Below are 24,437 nucleotides of genomic sequence, written 5' to 3' on the forward strand. Positions count from 1 at the left end.
TGGTAGGAGCACTCTGGTGATATTGCCATGTTTCCATCTCTTCCTTTTGTCTTGCCCTGGTAATCTTATACAGGCTGAAATTTCCATGTGCGTAGCTTTCTGTTGCCATTCTGCAGTGCTGTGTTCCTGATTTGTTTTGGCAGAGCAAGCTTGAGTCTTTATGGCACAGTGAAATATTCTTCAATGCTATATAATTCAGACTGAATAAGGAGTCTGTATAAGGCACGTGTCTCAATAGATATATGTATATAAAAACACTAACATCAAGTCAAGCATCTTGTACATTTAATTTCTGTCTTCAAGTAACGCTTTGTTTTCATGTTCCCTTTCTTTGGTTTCATTGGGGATCACTCCATTCTCCAGGTCTGAGTGCTGCTGGATGCAGTTGGTCAGGACTGCGGTGCTAGAAGAGTTCTCAGAATTACACACCTTCTCCGTCTCCTCTTCCTTTTTCTCTTCATCCAGAGAGTAGTTTCTGAAGGTCTCATAAATTTTACGCACATCCTCAGGGATGGTCTTTTTGAGGTCTTTGTTTTTCCTTTTGGTCATCTTAGCAGACGATCCAAACTTGTTAATAATGTTGTCCTCAGAAGCCCCCTGCCCATGCTTGTTGAGCTGATCTGACCCTTTAAGGCGCAGGTTGTTAGGCCTGTTGTTGATGCTTTCCTGAGATGAGGCCTTGAAGCGCCCTGTTTCCAAGGCAGTAAAGACAGAGCGCTTCTCTGGAGACAGCATGTCTAAGGAGTGGGCTCGCTGGTCCAGGCCCAGGCGCCGGCGCTCCATGCTCCGGATGGTCGCTGCCCGCTGAAGCTTGTCGTGGATCTCCACGCTGAGCCGCCTCCTTGTCTCTCTAAACTCAGCCGTCACGTTCGCTTTCCACTCGGCTGCGTGGGCTTTGATTTCTCCAACCTTTACAACAGGAAGAAAGAGACACCGATTTGAAAACAGAAAAAGACAAATGAAGCAACAGCCTTTCCTATAGAAGAGCAACACAAGTGCTTTCTTGTCTGATGTAGAATCAGAGACTGGTCCCAGCCCCAGTGTAGTCACCTGGATCCAGGTTTCAGCAGCATGCTGGGTCAGCTCTAAACACACCAACTGGTGACAAGCTTGTGTGGTGTATAACTTCTCTGCCTGTTCCACATTTTGCTAATTTGTAGCTGTATTATACAATGGGAAGTGTTCATACTAATCCCTCTCTGGTTAATAACAAAGTTCACTGCAATGCCAGCAGTAGATGGTCACGAGTGAGCAAAACTAATCACATACAGTTACACTAATGTGCCCCAGAACAGCACAACAACACATCTAGCAATACAAGAATGTACTGCTCAGCTGTTTGGTTCCACTGAATGTTCCATTCAGTGCCACAGAGAAATGAATGTTGGAAATACCTATTATATAATTTCAAATGGACCTGACTGATCCAGTTGAGGGTTCATTGTCAGGGACAAACATAGCTGTCTTTAATTGAAGTTTCCATAGGATAGCTATCCAAATACACCCTCTCAAGCCAGCTGGAGGAGCTGTCAACACATATTCTGTGTAGGCACCATAAGCATGTCCTTAAATGTCTCACCGCTTTGCTCTGTTTTACTCCTTTGCACCTAAGAGCAGAATAATGGCTAAGAATAAACCACCTACATGGCTGCTGTATTAAATAAATATTTCTTCCAAAACAAAAAGATGATAAATGACTAAGCAGTATCTCAGTCAACAGAAGCTTTTCCAAAGTTCAGCTAAAGAACAGATTTGGGAACACAATGCCTGCAGGAGTCCACCAAGGTCAATGGTTTACTTCGGCTGCTGTAGCCAGAACTCAGTTTCTGCCTTCAGTGATCCATAAGGAAGTCATCTTTCACTCCTCAGACCAGATGAGCAGATGTCCATTTAGAACTATATCACTTGTGGCAGCAGACATCTTACATTCACCATGAGAGATCAGATTCCCACCTACAGGTGCCCACTGATGATCACACTGACAGCCAAACTCTCTGTGAAGCTCCTTTTATACATAGAGATGCACAGGGGATACACTGGGCCTCTGGTAGCACAGGTGCCTTCATACATGATAAATAAACAGCAGTACCCCTTGCTGAACTTTGTCTATGCCTGCTCTTTGGCTAACCCTGCCAGTTTAGCTTTGCTAGTATTGCAGAAAGAGATTACCTTAAAAACCAAAATTACATTATTAATGTCCTCCACAAGAGGCTGCAGCTTTAGAGTCATGGCAATTGCCTTTTCCACTCAAGAGTGAAGCATTAGCAGTACTGGCTTTGAATCACAGAGGGTGTGTTCTGAGCGAACTTATTCATGTTCTCCACGATGGTAACAACAGTTTCTTCAAATTTTTAATAATATAGTACTCAGTAAGGGGGCCTGAATGTAAACTGTTAAACAGAACCATATTCCCTGACATAGGTAAAGGTGGGGAAGCTCAATATAAAACCCTAGTAAAGGAAGATTCTTGTTTCATAATGAAGAGAGCCAGCTAATGTCTTCAAATGCAACTACAATTTTTAAAGAGAAAACACTGAAAACTTTTATCACAATATTGTAGCTAGTGTCAAAGTGAAGGGTGGTATCTCTTATTCCATAACTGCAATCCTATTAATGTGTTCTGCATTGTTTGGTAGTACTCACAGAGGTAGAACAACCTAAGTTGCTTCAGTTGCTTCTTTTTCCTCAGTTTGTCAAGGAGTTAAAGATCAGACCTAACAGGATACCAAAGGCAGGCAGTGGAGTAAACCATAAGGAACACTGAGCACTGGTCATGCAGACAGTCATCCTTCTTTAGACAAGCAGGCATCAGGCAATTAAAGCTCTCTCAAAAAATGACAAACCACTGAGAAATTACTAGTCATACCTCTTCTTTTGTCTTCTTGGACAGCACTCTTAACCAGTCTCCAATCATACTCAGAACAGCAGCAAAATAGGCAAGGCCAACAAGGATCCAGAACCATACTAAGGGTTTATACCACTCCCGGTAATGGATGTCAGCATTTCCTCCTGAAATAAGCACATACTTATGCTTAGGAATTATGAGATGCCAAAACTATGACAAAATAACTGCAATTCTGATAAATCTCTGAAATTATTTCTTGACGCTCGCCAACACCACTGTAGTTCTAATAATAGACAAGAGGCCTGTCAGGTGGGAGGAACACAGTCTGTTCTTAATTTAAGACTCTTGAAAACTGCCTATTGTTCTGCTGCTATGTGAACTGCCAGAGCACCTAGTAAATGCTTTACTTTATATTGCTCATATTCTGAAGCGAGTCTGAAATTCCTGCTTTGACAGTACTTGCAACAGCATGAACACATTTCCAAGAACAAAGTTTAATATGGGTAGTCTTCCTTATTCTGAACTGCCTGCAGCCTGGTAGGTGAGGAACTTTACAGTTCAACCCCGCTGGGCTACAGAGTTTCCAGATTTTTTTGGTTTTAACTACAAGATATAGAGACCTATGTGAAGGAGAAAGAAAAGTACCTTTGTCTTCTTCCCCTCTAAATTAGGATATCTGACAGGAAGCCAACCCCGCATCAGCCCTGATAATAAGGATAAAATGTCTGTTTGGGTATCAGTTATAGGGATGCATTCTCTGGCCAGTGACTTGAGTGGAGATATGGATCAAATAAAGCTACAAATATCCTATATTGTTTTCATGCAAGTTTTAGGATGAGCTGGTAAAACAAGTGTGTGAGACATTTGGCAACTCTAATGGACTATCAAGAGCCTAAAATAAATGGAGTAGCGGCCAGTCTGCTACCTACCACAGAACTCTCTCACCCCAAAAAAGCAATCACAATCTCACCTTTGAGATTCACAGTCCTACCACAGTGCTATGTGCACTGCAATAATGAGAGACAGGCTGAAGAGAGAGTGGCAAAGAGGCTGCACAGCCACATCCCTCCATGCAGGTGAAGAAACGCTGCCCTTGGTGGTACCTTTATAAATCTCTGCCTGAAGAGCAAGCCTACCAGCAGGCTCAGGCAGAGGATTGCCTACTTCCTGGACTTTGCTCTTGGCTAGACAAGATCTAGCCACCAATCTGTATTTCTGAATGATTACAGAGAGCTTTTAGGATTTTTCCCCAATAAATTCACTGGACAACACAGTTCAGCATTTTCCCCTGAGCTTTTTGAAGTCTGAGGCATTCCCTATTACTCTTTAATTTCATCCAGACTCAGGATGAGTGTATGTACAGTGATTGAACGCCCCTGTGGAAGCTCAGACATTTGAAAATTGGCAAGGAGCCAAATATGAATTTTGATATTAATCTCTCCCCATACACTGCATTAATCACTCTCTTTTTTTTTTCCCCAGTCTTTAGGAGTGTGAAACACTGGGAGGTGGGGGCTGCTGTTGCCATGGTACAATGAGGCTCTTCCGATCATTCGTGTCCCTGAGGAAGCTTGCTGTGAAGCAGACTGTTTAGGTCTGTCTTCTGGAGTAATCAGGTGACTGAGAAAGTATGAGACCACTTTTTTTAGCCTATCAGACACCCTTTCAGGCTCCATCCACAATTGTATTTCCAACAGTAGTACAAAAACTTTCCCAGCTTGGCAAGACCTGGGACATGTTCTAGATGGAATAAATCAGCACAGGTCCTCTGATTCTGTTTTCCCAATGTCATGTTTTCCCTTTGATGTCAAAGGGACAGAGAAGGTGTTTAAAAGTGACAGATAATAAAAGTGACAGAAAATCTGTCCCAAAACCAGGAATGAAACCCACATCTCCTGGTGATCACCTGCCTTAAAGTCTTATCATGAGATCACCTCTGAAGTTCTCATACAGGGTCTTCCATTTGACTTTTGAAAAATCCTAGTTGTTAATAGTCACCCAGCTGTAGATTATTTTCTCCTATTGATCATGTTGAATAAACAATAATTTAATTTAATATTCAGGGCTTTTTTACTATTCTATTATCAAAAAAACCCAATACTTAAGTGTGATATGCTTAGGAAAATTATTGTGAAGTATTTTTACTTCACACTGTGATACCACAAAGACAGAGCATCAGTAAGCTTCTCTTCACATTTAAGTGGTTAAAATGGACCAAGCTCACTCAATCACTTTCTGTTTCTGAATGCTCATGAAGCTCTTTTTCATATCTGGGACACTCTTTGTTCAGTGCCTTTTTTCCTCAATAATTCATGTCTCTGTACCATTATGTTATTAAAAAGGAAGATCACAATCTTGTCTACAAAAAGACTTGTCTACAGCTCTTCAACAAAGAAAAAATTATACATATCTGTAGTTCATTTGATGTTTTTAAGTCATTCACATTTCACTGATTTATAGAAAGTAACAACACAGTAGAATGATCTGGCTGTTTGTAACACAAGCATCTTAATGCCTTTAATTAGGACCACTAACAAGAATGAGGTGTAGGGGTCATGGACTAAAGGGAACTAAAAATCCACTTATTTTAACCACCTTTTTGTTAGCAAACCAGCAAAATGAGAAGAAAAAAATCTTGTTTCTCTAGCCAACAGCCTTGACTCCCTTTTTGGAAATTGATAAGGATGGATATTTATAGTACCTGCTGGTGATGTATTAATCTGGGAGACTATCCTCCTAGCACTGAGATGCATATCCCATTAGTACTTCTCTTCCTACATCAGTTTTCCTTAATGAGGCAACTGAAGCATCAACATTTCTGCTGAGTTTAGAGAATAAATGCAGCTTCTGAAATGCTGCAGCTTCTGTAGTAGCAGGCCACTACTGCATCCAACCAGCAATTTCTCCAACCCCATGGCTAAGCAATACTTTGTAAAAGCTTTACCCATTCATCATTTTGGTTACTTGTTTCAGCAATCCACCTTAGACTGAGACATAATGGACTAATACAAATCTGGAATTCATTGGGAAGTCATTTGACTTGTGCATAATTCATTGCACAATAAAGGATAATCAGGACTTCCCAGGCTCATGTTATCTACACTGCTGAAGGCTTGCAATCTGCACATGGCAAGGCACCTGGATCTTAAATCAACCCAGTGTCCTTTTGCACAGTAAGCCCAGTGGAAACACATGGTGGAACATAATACATGGTGAAAAGGTTTCTCTCTACAGCAGAAAACAAATTCTAAGAGCCAAGGTGCTCGTGCACAGCACTTAGGCTCAAAGCAGCTCACCTGCTACAAAGTCACCGAAGCCAATGGTAGTCAGAGTGACAACCACAAAGTAGATGGACTCCAAGGCTGTCCACCCCTCAATGTGTTTGAAGATAACTGCAGGAATGGTCACAAAGACAATGCAGCCTGCCAGGATGAAGACGATAGTAGAGATCACCCGGATCTTTGTTTGACTCACTTGCTTTTTCTAGAAAAAGGAAAAAACAAAAGAAAAAAAATGGTTCTGAGTGGATTTATTGGATTGTATACCTTGTGAAGGGCAGACTGATTGTGACGGGTCACCTTGTGGTTCTCTTTCTCCCTTTTGTGAACTTATTAGGTAGAAACCAATCCTTCCTTCCTGTTAGAGAGCCCTTCCTGAGTAACAGTGAACATTGGTGTGTGGCTCCAGAAAAATGGTGATTTCCATTTTCTGTGCACCAGGCAGTTACTAACCTACCAGAAACACAGCCTGCAAAAACAGTCCTGAGCTTTGGAAAGGCTTCAGTACTTTGCAGTCTGGGTTCTGTGTGTAAGAAAAAGTGCACATTCACACCTCCTTACATACATATGTACACCCACATTTCCTCACCAGCCCCAGCATTCAACAAGTGAGACCAAGACTAAAATGAAAATAAACCAATTTTTTTTCTTCTGAAACCCTGAGTTTTTATGTACACACAATTAAAGCTTCAGGTGTTCTAGACTTTCCTTGGCCTAGGTTTTCCAGCTTTCATTCACAAATATGAAGGTTAAATCTCCTTTTCAAAAAGAGATAGCTATGTTATCAGTTCATTCCAGAAATAAAGCATTGATGTCAAATACCGAACAACCTGAGATAGAATTAACTAAGCAAATTCACACTAGAAAGCTCTTGAACAAAGAGTATGTGTGTTACTGGCTGCTATAAACCAAATACAAATATGAGCATTATAATTGCAACATTTTACACTCCTAGATCATATAAACTCTCACTTTAATATAAACTTAGATTTTTGTTTCCAGTAATATTTATGCAAGCCTGGATTAATTTCAGATGTTCTGTGCTACAGAATGCAAAACTCAATAGTTTCCCAAGAAACCTGAAATTACTAGAAATTTTACTATAGATTAATTACAGTGGCAGTGTGAATTCTGTATTTACCCTGGAAAAGGAATATGGAGGTCACCGAGTTGTGTATTTCCAAGCTAGTTTTCCAAATCAAGCATCTCCCTTAACTCAGGAATGAGATCTCCTTTCAGATTAGAGACAGGAATAAGGTCTCAGAAATTATCTTTCTAATATACAAAATCTTTCTAATATACAAAAGGGATATTGCCTGAACTGGTTAATATCTGACTGGCCTCTGATTAGTACTACTGCTTCCACTAAAGCATGAACGTTTATTTTAGAGGTGCAATGTCATGTCCTCATTAGACACTCATCTGTCCTGGGCTGCTCTGCATTTAGAGCGCAGGTAGCAGAATAAATATACCATAATTCAAAAATAGCTTTAGTCCTGAAAATGTTTAAGATGATCCCTATGCTTAATTTGTTTTGATCTTTTTGTGTGTGCATTGTTTTCTGTGTCTGGCTGAACAAAAATTGTTAAATAGGATTAGTAATATAATGCCATAAGTAAGATTAATCAGATATGAGACATGGAAAAAACTGCTGCTGAAGTACCAAGGAGAAAAACAACTTCAGACTAGAAAACCTGACTTGACTTCTTACCTCCTCTTTTCCTAGGCAGGAAAAGAGCCGTTTGCTAAAATATTAAAGGATTACCTAGTTCCTTTGAGAGTTACAGACACATATTCACGATGGCAGGATTTCAGACCTACTTATGTGTAGTAAAGGGAAAGCAACTGATAACATGGATATTACATAGCATCTTAGATTGGCACACTTGCTTTTTGTCATGCAGGACAGGATTTAACCAAGTTCTTCTTTATTTACTGGCTTGGCCAAGGTGACTTGCTCACTTCTAAGTGCTTTGGATTCCTGGTATGTAAAATGAAATGACAGACACCTCACTGCAGTTACGAGGCACATGCAGTGCTTTATAGTACCAGGAATCCTTGGACAAAAAGTACTTTGGAGCTGCCAAGCACTACTAAGTAAAGCAAAGTTATGCATATTAAACCTTCCTCCAGTCCCCATATAGCAACATTAAAATGCATTTCAGTATGTGCCAGGATTGTCTTGCCTCATGGTAGAAATGGGAGTGGAAAGAATACCCTACAAATCTGTACCAAGTGTTCAGGACATCTACTTGTTCATGAGTGATAAATTCAGCTGAAGGTTGTTGGGTTTTTTAAGTAAAAATGGTAATGATGTAAATGAGAGGCTCCACAACAAGGCCTGACTCATGGTTGTTGTGCACCTCACTCCTTCCCACAAAAGCAGAGCAGCTGGAGGGTCTGTTTTTTTCCCTTAGTCTTCCACAGGCACAAATGAAGTCAGAAAGCAATCATGAATCAGGCACAGTTTGTTTAGGGCTGCTGAAAAGAGCACAAAAGGAATACTCAGAAGTAGAATTCCTTTATGGACAATGACACACAAAATGCAGGTTACAGGAGAAAAGGGTGTGTTTTTACAGTTGGATATGCATTCTGGGGACATTCACTGCAGTGTATAACTGCTATAGTTCAAAAAAAACACTAAGATATAAATGTCATTGTTCATGGAAGGTGTGCATTGCAGTAATCACACATTACAAAAAGGTTGGCTTGTATATCTTCCTTGTGGACAGAGTTGGTGGTTCTATTTTCCTACAAAGAATATAATTCTGTGCTAGCCAGGTTCTCAGGAATAAGGAAACACAGTCTTTATATTCCAGTTTTGTCACAGTTATATTAGGATGAGACTAGATTTACCTAAGCCACTGCAGTATTACATTGACCAAGTCATTATTGAAAGAAATATATATATATAACATACTAATGACTGAGAAATTTGAAAAGGTTCATGCCTCATGCCTTTGACTATCAGCCTCTGAAAAATTAGGCTGGCATTTCCACAGGAAGAGAAAAAAGTTCTGCAAATCCCTTAAATTCTCCAAAAGAAGGTTTTTTCCTCATGACAACGCTTTTCCCAGGAACAGCCATGTTATTCCCTTTTGATATGTTTGCTCCATTTTTCCAGCCCAATGCCCTGGTTACCATGGTATAGAATCGGTTTCCCACTTGCTTGCTCTTCTTGCTGCTTCTCCCTCTTCCTACCTGGCCTTGTCTTACCACCCAGGACTCCGTAATAAGACTCCAGATAAACTCATGAAGTTCTGCAGCAAATTGCAATGTAATAGATCTGCCTGTCAAAGAAACTTTGGTATACTGAAGGTTCCCACTGTATATGAACTTCTAACAGCCTTGTGGAACATGCTCTCCAGCTGCACACACTAACAAACAAGAATTGAATTGAAGACTCCAACATTGAAGGAACTTTGTGTTAAGTAGTATTGGCAGTGTGAAGCCAAACACTGGGAAATAGCTGAGCAACTCCATCCAGGGCTAACACACCCTCTAAGCCCATTCTGTGGCATAAATACAGAATTTTCCATGAGTATTGAAATTAAACAGCCTCTCTTAGGCTTTCTTCAGGAATAGTAGTTCAACTCGTAGTGGTTTAAAATGAAAACACTTCTGAAAGAGATGTTTTCTACATTTTTAAGTTTTGTTTTATCAACAAGTTCTCTCCAAATCGATGAAGTAGATAATTTGTGAGACATTCATCAAATATAAATAAATAAGTGCCTTCTAATGACAGAGGCATCAATTTAAATCCACCTAGAGATAATCTGGAAAAGATTAAAGGAGGAATCTAAGAATAGAGAGGTTTCAATCATGTAACAGTCTATGAGATATCATTTACATTTACTAATGAAGATGATGATTTTACTATTAAGGTAGTAAACTGCTAAACAGGCAGCATCACTGCATATTAAATCAAACAGCCTAATGTCAATCTGCTCCAGTACAAAGAGGGGTAAGGACAGAGGTTCTCACGGAGACATCACTGGAATGTAGTTGTTACGCATCCTTCCTATCAATGAGCATGACCTTGCTGTTTCCTTGTTTTCTGTTACATACTCAGGGGTCTTACCAGTTTAGGTCTTACCCAATAATTTAGGAGTTAGAAAAAATCCCTTTTACTTTCTTCATATTTTTTGTCTCCTCTCTCTCTGGTCATTAACTCAGGCACAATTTTTCTGACATAACTGTTGACAACACAAGGACCAAACAAGCTGAGGCCACAGGGATGATACATATTCCTTCCAAAATGGAATGTAGCTTTTTTCCAAGTAGAAGACATCAAGCATTGGATAAAAAGATGCTACAGCCACTCTTCAGACTAGAATAAATGCTAAATATATGAAACACATTATTTCCATGAACATATTTCAAATATGCATATTCCAAGATTTTGTAGTGTCACCTCCCATTTCACAGAAACTCCCCCAACTATACAGTACTACTCAACCAAAAATAGCACTGGAACATTTTCTGCTTCACAGTGAGCTCAGATGGTTCCTCTGTCTTCCAAACATTTTCTTTTCTGCATTCCTGACAAATAACCTCAAGACTTCAAGCAAGTAGTTTACCTTTTTGGCTAAATGACCACTGGCATATTTTTAGTGCTAGTGTGCTGTGCCTTCATGGAACATGCTGTCCTAATCTCTCCACACGGCTCTACGTTTTGGAGCATTCCTTCAAAGAAAACACATGTCTTTAACGTATCTTTTGTCCCCTTCACCTACTCTTGACTGCATGCCCTCTCTCATACTGCCAAGTATTCTTGGAACAGATTGTCTCGGCTCATGCACTAATTAAACAGCTTGTCTTCTGATTTAGAAGATCTTTCTCCAGATCAAAATATTTTAACAAGTTGAAAACCAATCTTTGTACTCAAAGCATAACACAGAATATGAGATATATTGCTTCTATGTTGTTCTCTGCCACAAACATTAGGTACATACTTAGTCAAACCTCTTCTGCTAGGCTAGAGTAGAAAGAGCAGACATAGGATCACACTGTTTGCCTTTCATACTAGTCAAATCCAAGCCAGCCTTAGCCCAGAGCCTGGCACATACCTCAGTAAAGTGTTGCCCATCTCAACGGGCTGTACAGAAAGACTGGCACACTGAGGGGCTGACAGAGCTCCTCAGTGATCAGCATTATGGTTTCATCTACCTCACTGCTGCCTATACCTGTCACTGTTCCAGCTACTTCACATTCAAAAAACTGGAATGTATTTTAAACATCACTGGCTTTGAGATAGCATTTAAGAAAAAGACACAATTCTTTTCTTCTTCTGTGTTCTCTGTTCAGAGTTGGTATCAACCAGCTCCATCAGACCCACTGCACACCACACCACCGAGTCATTCAGCCAAGATGGTGACACCTGTGGGAGAGTGCATTTAAGAAAGGAAAGAAATGCTGGAGGGAATAGAGGAGGGAATGAGGGAATAGCAAGGCGAGTGGCAGGTGCTCAATGGCAGAGTAGGTACTTTCCTGGAGGGACTGGGACCCAGACCAGTGCTGGAGCAGAGGACAAAAGCTGAGAAGGAAGGATTGGCAGGGAGAAACCACCGTGTCCTGACCCCAACCTGTGCTGTCTGCTGCCACACTGGAGGGACCGAGTGTGACCTGCAGCAATAACATGGGTGGAAGAGGGGTGTCTGCAGTGAAGGGAGCCTGCCAGTGAAGCTGAGCCTGGGAAAGGGGGACAAAAGGCAATTTGTATATTTGTGGTTTGTTGTTTTTTTTTAAATATTATTCTCAAATACCCAACTCAGTAATTAAAAATTTATACTAATTTGCAATGAATTAAATTCCCCAAGTCAAGTCCATTTTGCCCGTGACAGTATTTGGTGACTGATTTCTCTGTCTATTTTGACCCAAGTTTTCTCACTCTTTTTTTCCTATTTTCTCCCTGTCCTGCTGTGGGGAGGGGACTGAGCAAGTGGTGTGTGTGTGGGTGCTCCCTGCCACCCAGGGCAGCAGCGTCTCTTGAAAGTATAGCAGCAGAATCCTAAATAATGTATTTTTAGGTATGTACCACGCCTCAGAAACCTCCATGGGGTAAGAACAGTGGTTTGAACCATTCTGCTAGAGACAGGCTTCCCCCACTCTGTCTAACCAGCTCTTTTGGTGCCTCAGAGCTATTTTAATTCTCATGTTTTATAAAGAGCACTGCTTCTGCTGCACAAGGAGCTGCGAAACCCATCCCCCATTTCTAAACTGTAGTAAGTAACACAGAGGAGACAGATATAAAAAGCTGTAAGCACTCATTTTCGTTGCCAAGCTTGGGAGAGGCAGTCCTGCATACAGGCAAAGCATGGGACAGAGCAAAGGAGGAGTTTTTCACATTGCTGGTTTTCCCCATAAAGCCACACTTCTGGGGGGTGTTTGTCTAGACCCAGATGGAATATGCAGCGAGATTCTCACAGAGCAGCAGCTTTCTCTAATGTTATTTTAAGCGTGGATCTTGCTGCAGTCACAATGTGAGTACTGATACTCTGTTATGAAAACACAGAAACACTGGTTTGTGAATTTTCTAGGCTTGCTACACCCTTTTTTCAGCCTTCATATCTACAGATATGCTCCAACTAATTTCTGTGATGTTTTTGTGATATGCACCAACTAATTTCTCCACATTGCTGGTTATTCTACTGAAGTAACAGAAATAATAATGGGCCCAAACCTCTGTTCTGGCTGAGATATATATGTCTGTGTGTATATATGTATGTGTGTGTGTGTGCTTTTCTCAGACATTGGAGCAAAGGATGACAGAGGTTCATGGTACAGTTTTAAGCATTTTTAAAGGATGCTTACATTTAGAACATATTGGTCCTTCCTTCACCTCCCTTGGGGGTTACAGCTATATTCCCTTTTTCCAGGGAGTGCAAAACTGGGTTAATAATGGTTGTTCCACATGACTTCCCTGTACCCGAATGGATTTTACCTTGCTATTCCTGGTAACCCTGATTTTGATCAGTGTTGAGTCAATGTTCTCAGCTAGTTCATCCCAGCAATTCAGAGGGAAAAAATAAAATGCATTTATGATGGCGCAAAGAAAAGTGCCACATAGAAGCAAGTCTAGATTTATGGCTATATGCTCAGCATCTAATTAAGAAATGCACTGAGACAGAGAAAGACAATTAGTGTAGCTAGATCAATGAGATAACTAGGTATCTATTACATGACATGGCCACTTTCAAACACTTAGCAAGAAAAAGAAAACTGAACTTCATGTTAAAAATATCTCCTCTTAGCAGGGTGGAGAAATTCAATATTACTTTTTTTTTTTTAGCTCTCTGCTTGGGTTTTCCTTTTTTTTTCCTGTTACTTTTTTGTTTTCTTCCTCTATAGTGGAATAAATCATCCAGATTCCTCCTTAATGTTGAGTTTTCAGAACATTTACCTAGTAATTAAGGTGGCAACAACATCAGCATTCATCAGGCTAGAGTTGATCCTTTGTTGGACTAAATATTGAAAGGTTAAACAGTGACCTTTTGGAACAGGGAGTAGATCTTTAGGTTGGTCTTCTTTTATCTGTTTCTAGCCTGCAGTATTTTATTTCTGCTTAGTTTGGAATAGCTGGCTAAGCAGCTTTCCCTTTCTGCTTCTCAGGTACAATAGCATACATCATTCTTGGCAAGAAATACTTGCAGAAGTCTCCAAAGCATATTTTGTATTTGCCACAAGATTTCTTATAGATATTAACACTATAAAAACTGCAATATTGCAGTCTTTCTAGAGAAAAAACCCTATTTGTGACTAGCCAAGAAACCAAAGAGCATTCTTTCAGGTAACTAACCCACAGGGAGTGAATTTTACTATAGGTGGGATACAGATCCCAAAAGAGTGGAAAGAAAGTAACGATGAGGACAGATCTGCTTCCCCAGGTAAAAATGTGGAAAGTGGAAAATGTCTCACACCCTAGAAGTGGCCCTCCATGCCACAACTCTGCCCCACAGCTCCTCCCAGCCTTCTCCCACATTCTGCAGGAGCTGCCACTGCTTACTCATAAAGGTAAAAAGGAGGGTAGGGAGCATCTTCTGAAGGAAAGGTCTGACATAGGGTGAAGGGTCTATCAAATGCTTTTTACCACAGCTCAAAATGGTTCTTATTGCCACAGTGACATGTGCACATGCCAAGGGAAAAGCTGCACTTGTAAATTACGTTCGAGTGGTTAATACTACAGCTTGAGAGTCCTGAAAGGGGAAGGTTGAATACATAAAGCAACATAACACTAAATTCCCCATGTCCATCCAGCCTGTTCATATCCTTGCAGCAGTATCACTTCAGAGAAACAGCAGCACAGTCCTCATGCCAGGGTTGAGGTACTGTGTACAGGTACCCTCATGAAGTAATTTTAATTTATTGCCATTCAAGATCCAATTGCAAAATACTCTTAGCTGAAACTTAAATCAGTTTTTAGCCACTAATTATCTATTTAGACCTTTCTTTAGTTTATTAAACGTGTAAACATTCAAACAGGTACTAAAATATTAGATACCCCACAAAAAAGCAGCTACAGTAGATGAAAAATACCAGATCTTGAGTTCTTACTACTACAATAGCAGCAGTCTACCCATAATCAGAAAGCAATGTAATGAAAATCGCATTGGAAATGAAAAATGAACTGTTACAGTTTACTGTAATATAGATAGATGCCTGAACACTGATAAATAAAGCCTTTGTATTAAGCCTAGGTTCCTGACTAGCTCTTGTACAATATTCTGGTTTTAAGAGCTGTAAAAAATTATGAGCATTGCAGTCCAGTGACAAGAATATGACTTCACTAAGAATTACTGAAGGGTTTAAACTCTAAGAATTTTAAATAATGAAGAAAAAAAGAAAATATATTAAAAGACCTCATATAAGTAAGCAAAAAAATACAAGATTACCTCTGAAGTGCACTGTAGTGAACACCTAAGCTTTGCTAACACTCACAATAAGTGGCAACTACTTTGGGGGATGGACTTCAATGCATACTGGGTTTCAGTTTTGGTGCACTAGAGCTGAGATTTCTAGATAACACTATACTCTGGATTTAAACTAGTTTTAAACCTGGTTTCAGAATAGCCTTTCCTCCTCTGTTTATATTGTCTTCTTTTTAGCAAGACTGACTTGATTCTACAATTGGACCAATTAGTATCTTTTTCTGATGTTGACTTCTTTCTTAGAGCTGCTGGCTTCTCTTCCTAACAACCCCAGGAATGCTCTTTGTGGTGGTTCAGCCCCAAGCAGCTATTGGGCAAATACACACCTCTTGCTCACTCCTGGAGGAGAAACAGATAAATAACACTCACACCCAATGATAACAGAGTACTTACCGACCCAACAATAACACAGAGTTCTGTACAACTTGAAGACCAGCACAATGCCCCACCCAGGAGGACCCTTCCCTGACCAGCCCCTTTTATGGGGAGTGATGTCAGGTGGTGAGGAAACAGCCCTGGATAACTCAGTTCAACTGTGCTGGCTGCCTGGGGGAGTTAACTCTGGCCTTGCCAGAACCCTGACACCCTTTCAACTACCACCAGGCTCAACCCTCCTGGGACTCTCTTTTGAGGTAGACTCGCTTCAAGACCTTCATGATCCTCTCTATGAAGTTACCTCAGGCTGATGCTATACTTCTTACAAGTCCTCACGATGTCTGTTAGACATTGTTGAGAAAGCAAAAACATCTAAAGAATGTACCAAGATATCAAGATCTGAATTTAAGTGTTTAGGTTAATATTAACCCTTAATTTATAGGCCAATTTGCAAGAGGTTATTGACTTGCACGATTAAAGGAAGATGTGCTCCACAACCAGCCCACATAAGCTTTAGACTCTAAACTTACACTCGGCAACAAACACCAGTGAATAAGAGCAAATCAGTAAAAGGTTTGCTGCATTTAAGTTACTTTCTCTGAAGATTAGCTGTAAGCATCACTTCTCTGAATTAAATACCCAGTTAGGGGAAATAAAATGCCAAAAGTTGGGATCCATAGATTTTGTCATGTTTTTGAGTATTAGCATACTGTCTCAGCTCTGTGTAGAAAAACATGCTGTCCTGCAGCTCAAATATAGTAAAGTGATCCAAAAAGTAAAACCCATATATACAAGACCATGCCATAAGTCAGTGGTTGAACCTAAAATAGAATTTGGAGACAAATTTAGCTCTGATGGATGCCATTGCACATAATAAAGTCACAGCCTGCACCATTATCTATTCAGTTGACTCACAGGATTATTGTTTGCCTGGATCTTCTATTGGCACTGGAGCATAAGGACTACTAAAGCTGGTGATGATAAAAAGCAAAATAAAACTTCCTGCTATCTTTCTGTCACCATAATTAAAGCCTGGATTAGAAACATTAAAAGACATGGCCTGCAGTATCTCAAAGAGGAAACTATTTCAGAGACACTCCTGCCTGCCTTTCATTCTCCAGTTCAACTCTGTAAGAATACACAGTCACACTTCTGCCATTGCTAGACATACCACAGTGACGTGTCCAGATGGCCCTAGGTCTGTACTGCTTTACATCCAGTAAAAGAAAATAGAACAACTCTTGTTAAGAAGAGCATTGAAGGAGACCAGGGGGGAGCAGAGAGAGGAATACATTTGTAGAGTACAGTGACACTAACAGTCCTCTTTGTAACAGACATGTTACTGCTGAACTAGAGGAGAATACACCCAGTGTATTCCTCCATTCAGGAGCACACATCTTGAAGTCCTGGATCTCAGGAGTGCTTGTGCATTTTGACTTAACAGTTGTCAGAATATTTTTTGGAAGCATTGAATATGCTTCCTCACCATGCCCTATTGTTTTCTGCAAAGTGGAAGTCCTTTATAAGAAGATGGAAGGAGTGCACCCATCAGAAGTGTTTCTCAACCTACTCCAGTGTGGTTGCCCAGGGATGTGGTTGAGTCACCTTCCCTGGATGTGTTCAGAAAAAGGGTAGATGAGGTACTTAAGGGTATGGTTTAGCTTAGGATGGGAATGGTTGGACCTGATGATCTTCAAAGGTCTTTTCCAGCCTTGTGATTCTGTGGTGGAAAATACACTGTTTGAATTTTAAAATGCTCAAAAAGCCATTCTGCTGAAGTCTGATTTTCCTGAGGACATCACATCAGCTTTAAATTATCAGAGACAAATGATACTGAAGAGTCTAATATCTCAGCACTGACTGTGTTTTTAAAGACTTACTTTTGGTCTAAATAAAGTTTGATGAGGAAGAAAAACTGAAATAAACAGAAGCAGAGATTTGATGACTCTGGTGCATCCATGCTCAGTATGCTAGCTGCTGTGTATTGCTCTTCCAAGTTGCTCATTCTTCCACAGCCTTTGTATACAGCCTACGCTGCAGCTTCAGGTTCTGGACTCTTAGTGTACATGCATTTCTTAATTCCATTTTATCATCAGCTAATTTACAAAAAGCCATGTCTTCACATTTAAAGCAGAGGAACTCAAAAGGCACTATGGATGTGTTGCTGGCAAGCACTAGAGTTCATATTTAGCCAGATGTGCTTTATGAAGATTATGAAGGTGTATTGGGTTTGCGTGGCCAGGTTTTGGCAGTGGTGGTGGTGGGGGTACAGGAGTGGCTTCTGCAAGAAGCTGCTAGAAGATTCCCTTACATCCAATAAAGCCAATGATGCCAACCAGCTCCAGGAAGGACCTGCTGATGGTGAAGTCCAGGCCAGTCAGTGACTGTGGTCACACCTCTGTGGTAACACAGTTAAGGAGGAAGGAAAAAAAAGAAAGAAGAAAAGAGCAGCAGGCTTTTGCAGCTAGAGAGAGGAGGGGGATGTGAGAAAAAACTTTGCAGACACCAAGGTCAGTGAAAAGGAGGGGGACAAGGTACTCCAGATGCTAGAGCAGAGCTTCCCCTGCAGCCCATGGTGAAGACCATGGTGAGGCAGGAGGAGATACCTGAAGGAGGCTGTTACCTTGTGGGAAGCCTGTGCTGGAGCTTCTGTCAGAACCTGTGGAGAGAGGGACCCACACTGGAGCAGGTGTGCTGGCAGGACTTCTTGACCCCATGAGGGACCCATGCTGGAGCAGTCTGTTCCTGAAGGTCTGCACCCCATGGATGCCATGCTGGAGCAGTTAGTGAAGAACTGCAGCCTGTGAGAAGCACGTTGGAGAACTTCATGGAGGACTGTCTAATGGGAGACATGCTGGAGTAGGGGAAGAGTGTGAGGAGTCCTCCCTCTGAGGAGGAAGGAGCAGCTAAAACAACACATGATGAACTGACAACTGTCCCCATTCCCTGTCCCCCTGTGCTGCTGGAGAAGAGTAGGTAGAAAAATCGGGAGTAAAGTGTGGGAAGACGGGAGGGATGGGGGAAGTGTTTTAATATCCTGTGTACGTGCACCAGTAGGTGGAGTTTTACACCCCATCCTGACAGCTCTGTCCAGTGACAGGATACCAGCAGATGGCAGATGGACCATTGTGCTGGACCATTCCCCTGTGGAAGTTCTTGGGTGATTTTTTTTTATGTGTTTTTTTTTTTAAAGGAGCTTTTTATTTTTCCTGCAGAAAGTTGCAATGAGTAACACCACATTAAAAAAATAAAAGATGGGGTGTTAATATCCTCAGTGGGTTTTTTAGCAGCTGATGTAGTAACACATTGATGCTGGCTAGTAATGAAATGCAATAAAACCAAATAAAAGAGATTGTGTGGATTTTTGGTGCATTTTGATTAGCAGTCAAGAAGTGGAGAGCAGACTTTTCTATCAGTCTTCCATTAACTTAATCTGCCCAGAAATGCAGGTGTCAGGCCCTATATGCAGAACTACAAATAGGATCCTACTGGCTAATGTGTCACTTAGGTTACAATAAATTCATAACCAACATTTTCAATTCAGTAACAAGACTGCAAATCCAAAATTATTTCACTGTTTTGCCTAAGCAGTGATCTGGATTTGAATTTCTACCTTTAGGAGTGATTTCATCTGAAAGTTGGATTCAGCTGCCAAAAATTACAAGAATCAATGCTGATATGGCTGGCAGAGAAAGTGCAAGAGGAGGGCTGCCTGGCAGAAGGCAGACAGGGTCCCTGGGCTATGGCATTCCCATAGGGAAGAAAAGGTAAAGGAGGTATATCAAGGAAAGTTCAAAACACATCTTTGAACTGCCAGGTTTGCTGAGAACTCGCTCATCAGTCCCACAGTGGTGTGAGGTGTAATGCTACAGGTTTGATGTAAGGGAAAGAAGAAGAGTAGAGGAAGCAAGGGGAGAAATAACAGCTAATGGATGAACAAGGGAAGACAAAGAAAAAACCCTGTATTTTTAAGTGTTCCTCCTCTGCCTGCACAGTAAGTCTCTTGTACAAAGTTTCTTTGTAGGATGTTTTCCATTCATTTTCAGATAAGGAATTTGTAAAGACCATTCCTGTGACTTCTACAGTAATAAAAGAGATTAGAGAAGCCAAAAATCTCTAAAAAGAAGTCGAATCTCCAAGAGAAAGAGTAGCTAGGAAAGATCTGATGTATTCAGAAAGGCAAACAACAAAGTTTAGGAAAGGTAAAGGCTTGGCAATTGTTAAAATAAAGCTTTCCACCAACTCAGTAGGACTTCTCTAACTCCTGCCCCAGCCTCAACCCTATCTTCCAACTAAGAGCTACTTTTCCCAGGCCTGTTTCAAGGTTAAAGTAATGCCTGCTGCTGTCTTTCAGAACAATTTAAAAAAGGTGTACATCATTTTCACAACATTTTACATGCCTCTTAAATCTAGCCATTTCTCAAGAGATCTATGGGCAAAGAGGTTCTACTAAGCTGAAAATCTGAAAGGCAGGTAGCAGATGTGCCTGTTCTGACAAGCCCCTGGTTCAGAAGTGTCTGAGGCACTGCGTTTCTGCACAAAGCAGTGTATGTTCTTGAGATGTGAGCTTCAGGGTGCAGCCCTGCCACTATCCACATCTCCAGCTGCTCGCTCACATCCCTGTATTGCAATTCACACCCTACCAGTCGTGTTGCCAGACCTGTCTTCAGTGTCATGCTGTAAGCTAGAGGAGTGAAAGCAGTAACTAAGGCCAGGAGCTGCTCACAGTGGTTTCATCTTAGAAGCCAGAAAATCCCAGAGTGCTCTCAGAAGCATGTTGTGCCCAGGCTGAATCATAGAATCACAGAATCATAGGGGTTGGAAGGGACCTCCAGAGATCATCGGGTCCAACCCCGCTGCCAAAGCAGCTCCCCAGCTCATATTGCACAAGGAGGCATCCAGACGGGTCTGGAATCTCTCCAGAGAAGGAGACTCCACACCCCACTGGGCAGCCTGTCCCAGGGCTCCCTCACCCTCACTGGGTAAAAGTTCTTCCCCATGTTGGTGCAGAACTTCCTGTGCTCCAACTTGCAGCCACTGCCCCTTGTCCGGTCCCCACAGACACTGAAAAGGGGCTGGCCAGTCCCCCCTGCATCCCATACTTAAGGTATTTATCAACATTAATAAGGTCCCCCCTTAGTCTTCTCCAGGCTGAACAGTCCCAGGTCACTCAGCCTTTCTTCATAGGGGAGATGCTGCATCCATACTGAACTGCATGATGAAGGCAGTTCTGTCAGGTTATGCTCATCCCATCTATTTCCAGTGAGAATCTAAACACTCGTTACAAGGTTTGAATAAAGACTATCTGAATTTAGCCTATATTTAACTCATGATAATGACAGCTGCTGCGTTCAGTAACTGTGCACTCTGCCTATGGAGTGCTTTTCTTTCTATCTTTAGATGTTTGCAGCCTCTGAGTGTACAGAGCAAGCCAAAAGAATAGGGTTTGTCCTGCTGTTTATTACAGAAACAGTCTCAGGTTGTTCATAAGATCCCTCAAAGACATAAGAGAACAATAATACTTCTAGGGTTTTATGTCACCTTGGGATGCATAATTCATCTCTGTAGTGTCTGGAAAGCTTTGCCTTGTGAAAATGATTTATAAGAGATATCCACTTTTTAACTAGATTTTGAGTGTGTGCATGGTTTTCTCAGTTGTGCAGGGAGAACTGATTCATCGCTGAACACACATTGAATGCTTGTGACCAGTACACACAGTTAATCTGGTGACTCTTCACATATCCATTTTTTGGGGAAGCACACTTGTATGCATATGTGAACAGACTAGTAGCCAGGTTCTACCCCAGGCTATTGAAGACAGGACATACAGGAGTAGCTCAGTAGGTAGGACTTGTGTGTGGGACACCTTGTTTTACATCGCTGACTTTTTGATGTTTTTTCACTTCTACCAAATATGATTACTCCAGTAGGACAATGGCATAGGTTAGTCAATGCATGGTGTTCAGGACACCTCCTTGTATCCCAGACAGCATCACTCTGCCAGTGCCATCCTGCCCTAAAATGGTACATGAAAAGCTCCTGGTTTTACAAAGCATTATTTTGCAATTAAATACTTCCAGCCCTACCTAGTCACAAATGAATAGTTGTTTTCCTGGTTATCTAAACACTGAAATAGTGGCAACATTTTGGATTACAAGATGAGCAGTGGCATGTGTCCAGCTCCTCTGCTGAAATGCTCTATCAATACTGTCAAGAGTAATGTGTATTTGATGAGTGCAGATCTCTGTCCCCCTTTATAGAGTTCAAATTGTTCTTAGAATTCCCACAGAGTGCGTTGGCTGATCACTGCAATAGCTAAATGCGGCACTCAGGCTCTAATTTTTGTTGCTAATTAATGTAAGTTTGGTGGGGCTCCACACAGGTCATGTCAGAGCCAGCAGAAGTGCATGAGCACAAGTCCTCTGGGAGGAATCCTCCTTTCATCTTTCCAGCTACGCTGGGGGATGCCAGGGGCAAGTTGTCCTTTGTGTGACATGGGCACCGTGTTCACAGTTACACTGTTGGATGGAGCAAGAGACCTGTTAAGGAAATGGTTGGCTGCAAAGACTGCTGTGCTGAAGGAGAAACCTTCCTTTCCTTCCTACCTGCCAGTGTATGAATACTGTCTCTTACCTAGCTTCAGCAATGATCCTAAGCACAATGCAAGATCAAATTGCCTTCAAATCCCACCTGTACAGATGATGACAAAGTTGCAAGGCTTTCAGCTGCCCTGACACCAGCTGTGTAACATCCCCAGGGGGGATCCAGATAGACAGAGGCAACTGGAGGCAGACAGGATCAGAGTGCTGAGGCATATGCACACGGAAATTTGATATATTATAATGTCCAAGACACAGCTGGACTGTGTCTGAAGCTTGCCCTTCAGGACCCACTAGAAGACAAATAATACAGGTAGCACAAATAATACAGGTAGTGAATGCTGCCTTAAGAGACTCAGGTACAAGGCCTGAGGGGGCAGACCTGGCACTGATTTTCATTTCTGTTAATTGTGATGATTAGAACTGCATGTGATATTCATGGTGCAGATGCATCATGGATCTTTCCAGTGGTAAAACAGTCTTTTGGTTTCCACCTCCTTTGCTGATACCCTTTTTCCTTGTTTTAGCTGCTGCTAAGTTTCACAGTCCTATTTTCAGACAAACATCCATACTAATCCCAGGTTCCCTCTCACAGAATCAGATTCACAGAACAGTAGGCCTTTGAAGGGACCTCAGAAGATCGAGTCCAACCCCACTGCAAAAGCAAGATGGCCTAGAGTACATTGCACAGGATTGTGTCAGGGGGTGATGGACGGGGGGTGTCAAATATCTCCAGAGAAGGAGACTCCACAACCTCTCTGGGCAGCCTGTCCCAGTGCTCTGCCACCCCCAGAGTATAGAGGTTTTTCTTAACATTCAGACAGAACCTCCTTTGTTCCAGTTTGTGCCTGTTGCCCCTTGTTCTGTCACTGAGCACCACTAAGATGAGTCTGGCCCCATCCTCTAGACATCCACCCTTAAGACATTTATAAGCATTGATCAGATCCCTTCTTTGTTTTCTCTTCTCCAGGCTAAACAGCCCCAGTTCTCTCAGCCTTTACTTATATGAAAGATGCTCTAGTCCCTTTGAGGCATCACCTTGATCATCTTCAAAGCCCTCCACTGGGGTCTCTCCTGTGGTTCCTTGTCCTTCTTGAACTGGGGAGCCCAGAACTAGACAAAATACCCAAAAATATTTTGGACTAGTTAAATTCGATGCTATTCTTGTCTGACTCTTTCAGGATTTCTATCCTCAAATTTAAGAAACGCACATGATTTTGTATCACCAACACTGGATTCCACTTATCATTTTGCAACTTACATTTTAACTACCCTGAAACATCTAGAGACATAATTTGCAGACACTGTCAACTTCATGTTCATCCTCTTGAGTGAACCATTCCAAGTTATCTCTGTTAAAATATAAGGACTCCAGAAGTATCACACCAATAATGCTACCATCCATTCCTAATCTCCATTTTACCCTTAAAACATGTATTGACATGTGAGATCTTCTCTCTTACCTCACCACAGCTTCACTTCCTTATAGCCTTTGATGAGAAAACTTATCAAAAGCTCTCTGGAAATTCAATTTGCTAGTTCATTAGTTCATTGATACACAGTGTTGCCTCAGCTAGTTCCAAATGATTTGAGGCACACCACCCAACATCCTATTACACTTTTCAGTGTCTTTTCATCTTATGTTTGTTCCTCTCTCCTAATTTTTATGTCCTCTTTTTATAGGTTGTAGCAGGTTGCTTTGAGGTCATTATGGAGTTATTTACAGTGTAGGAATCATAAGTTACACAATGAACTAAATTTTGTTCACTACTCAGGATCAAATGAAGAACTGTTATCTCCACTTATGGATTCATCTGATGATGTCCAACCATTTATGAAACCTAACAGTGTAAACACAATGTGATGGTAGATTACATAATAAAATTAATATTATTCTCTGCATTACCTAACATGTAGAATATATATCATGATATATCATGTATACTATTTCAATGATCATATATAATATGTCAAATGTTAGGCAATAATCCAATAGAGTGAAACCAATGATACCAAGACTAGTTGCTAAGATGAATGCCAACTGTAAATTTTATCAGGAATATTTCAAATAGCTGAACCCCATTAATAGGATTATGTATAACCCCACCCACCAGATCAAAAGAGAACAGATATAATGGATTTATGAGAATCAAAATAAAAGGAATAAATATACATCTTGGCTAAATAAGAGGACCACAGATGTCTAAATTGCTGTGGAAGCTGAAAAAATACTAAGGAGGAAAAGAAATAGTTTAAATGGTTATGAACAACAAGCAACTGCATTAACTCAGGACAAAGGAGTACTCTGAATACCAAAAGAATTCCCATTATGTGTCAAAGGGCTACATTCTGTATGAAACATTACCATCAGCATTTATCTGTGAATCTTAAAATATTTCAAGTAGAGCATGTG

The 24,437-nt window shown here is 41.1% G+C and overlaps 1 protein-coding gene across 1 annotated transcript in view; it reads right to left on the minus strand.

Moving 5' to 3' along the window:
• Positions 1-285: 285 nt before the first annotated feature.
• KCNK10 (potassium two pore domain channel subfamily K member 10) overlaps positions 286-24,437 on the minus strand; it is a gene marked incomplete at both ends in the record, with an annotated part of 63,900 nt that continues 39,748 nt past the window's right edge. Inside the window, 3 exons of the mRNA XM_084270418.1 lie at positions 286-909; positions 2,867-3,009; positions 6,142-6,328. Of these exons, the coding sequence (XP_084126544.1) occupies positions 286-909; positions 2,867-3,009; positions 6,142-6,328 (954 nt within the window). The remainder of the gene's footprint in view (positions 910-2,866; positions 3,010-6,141; positions 6,329-24,437) is intronic.

Source organism: Gallinula chloropus (genome assembly GCF_964237585.1).
Source record: "Gallinula chloropus genome assembly, chromosome: 14".
NCBI classification, from domain to species: Eukaryota; Metazoa; Chordata; class Aves; order Gruiformes; family Rallidae; genus Gallinula; species Gallinula chloropus.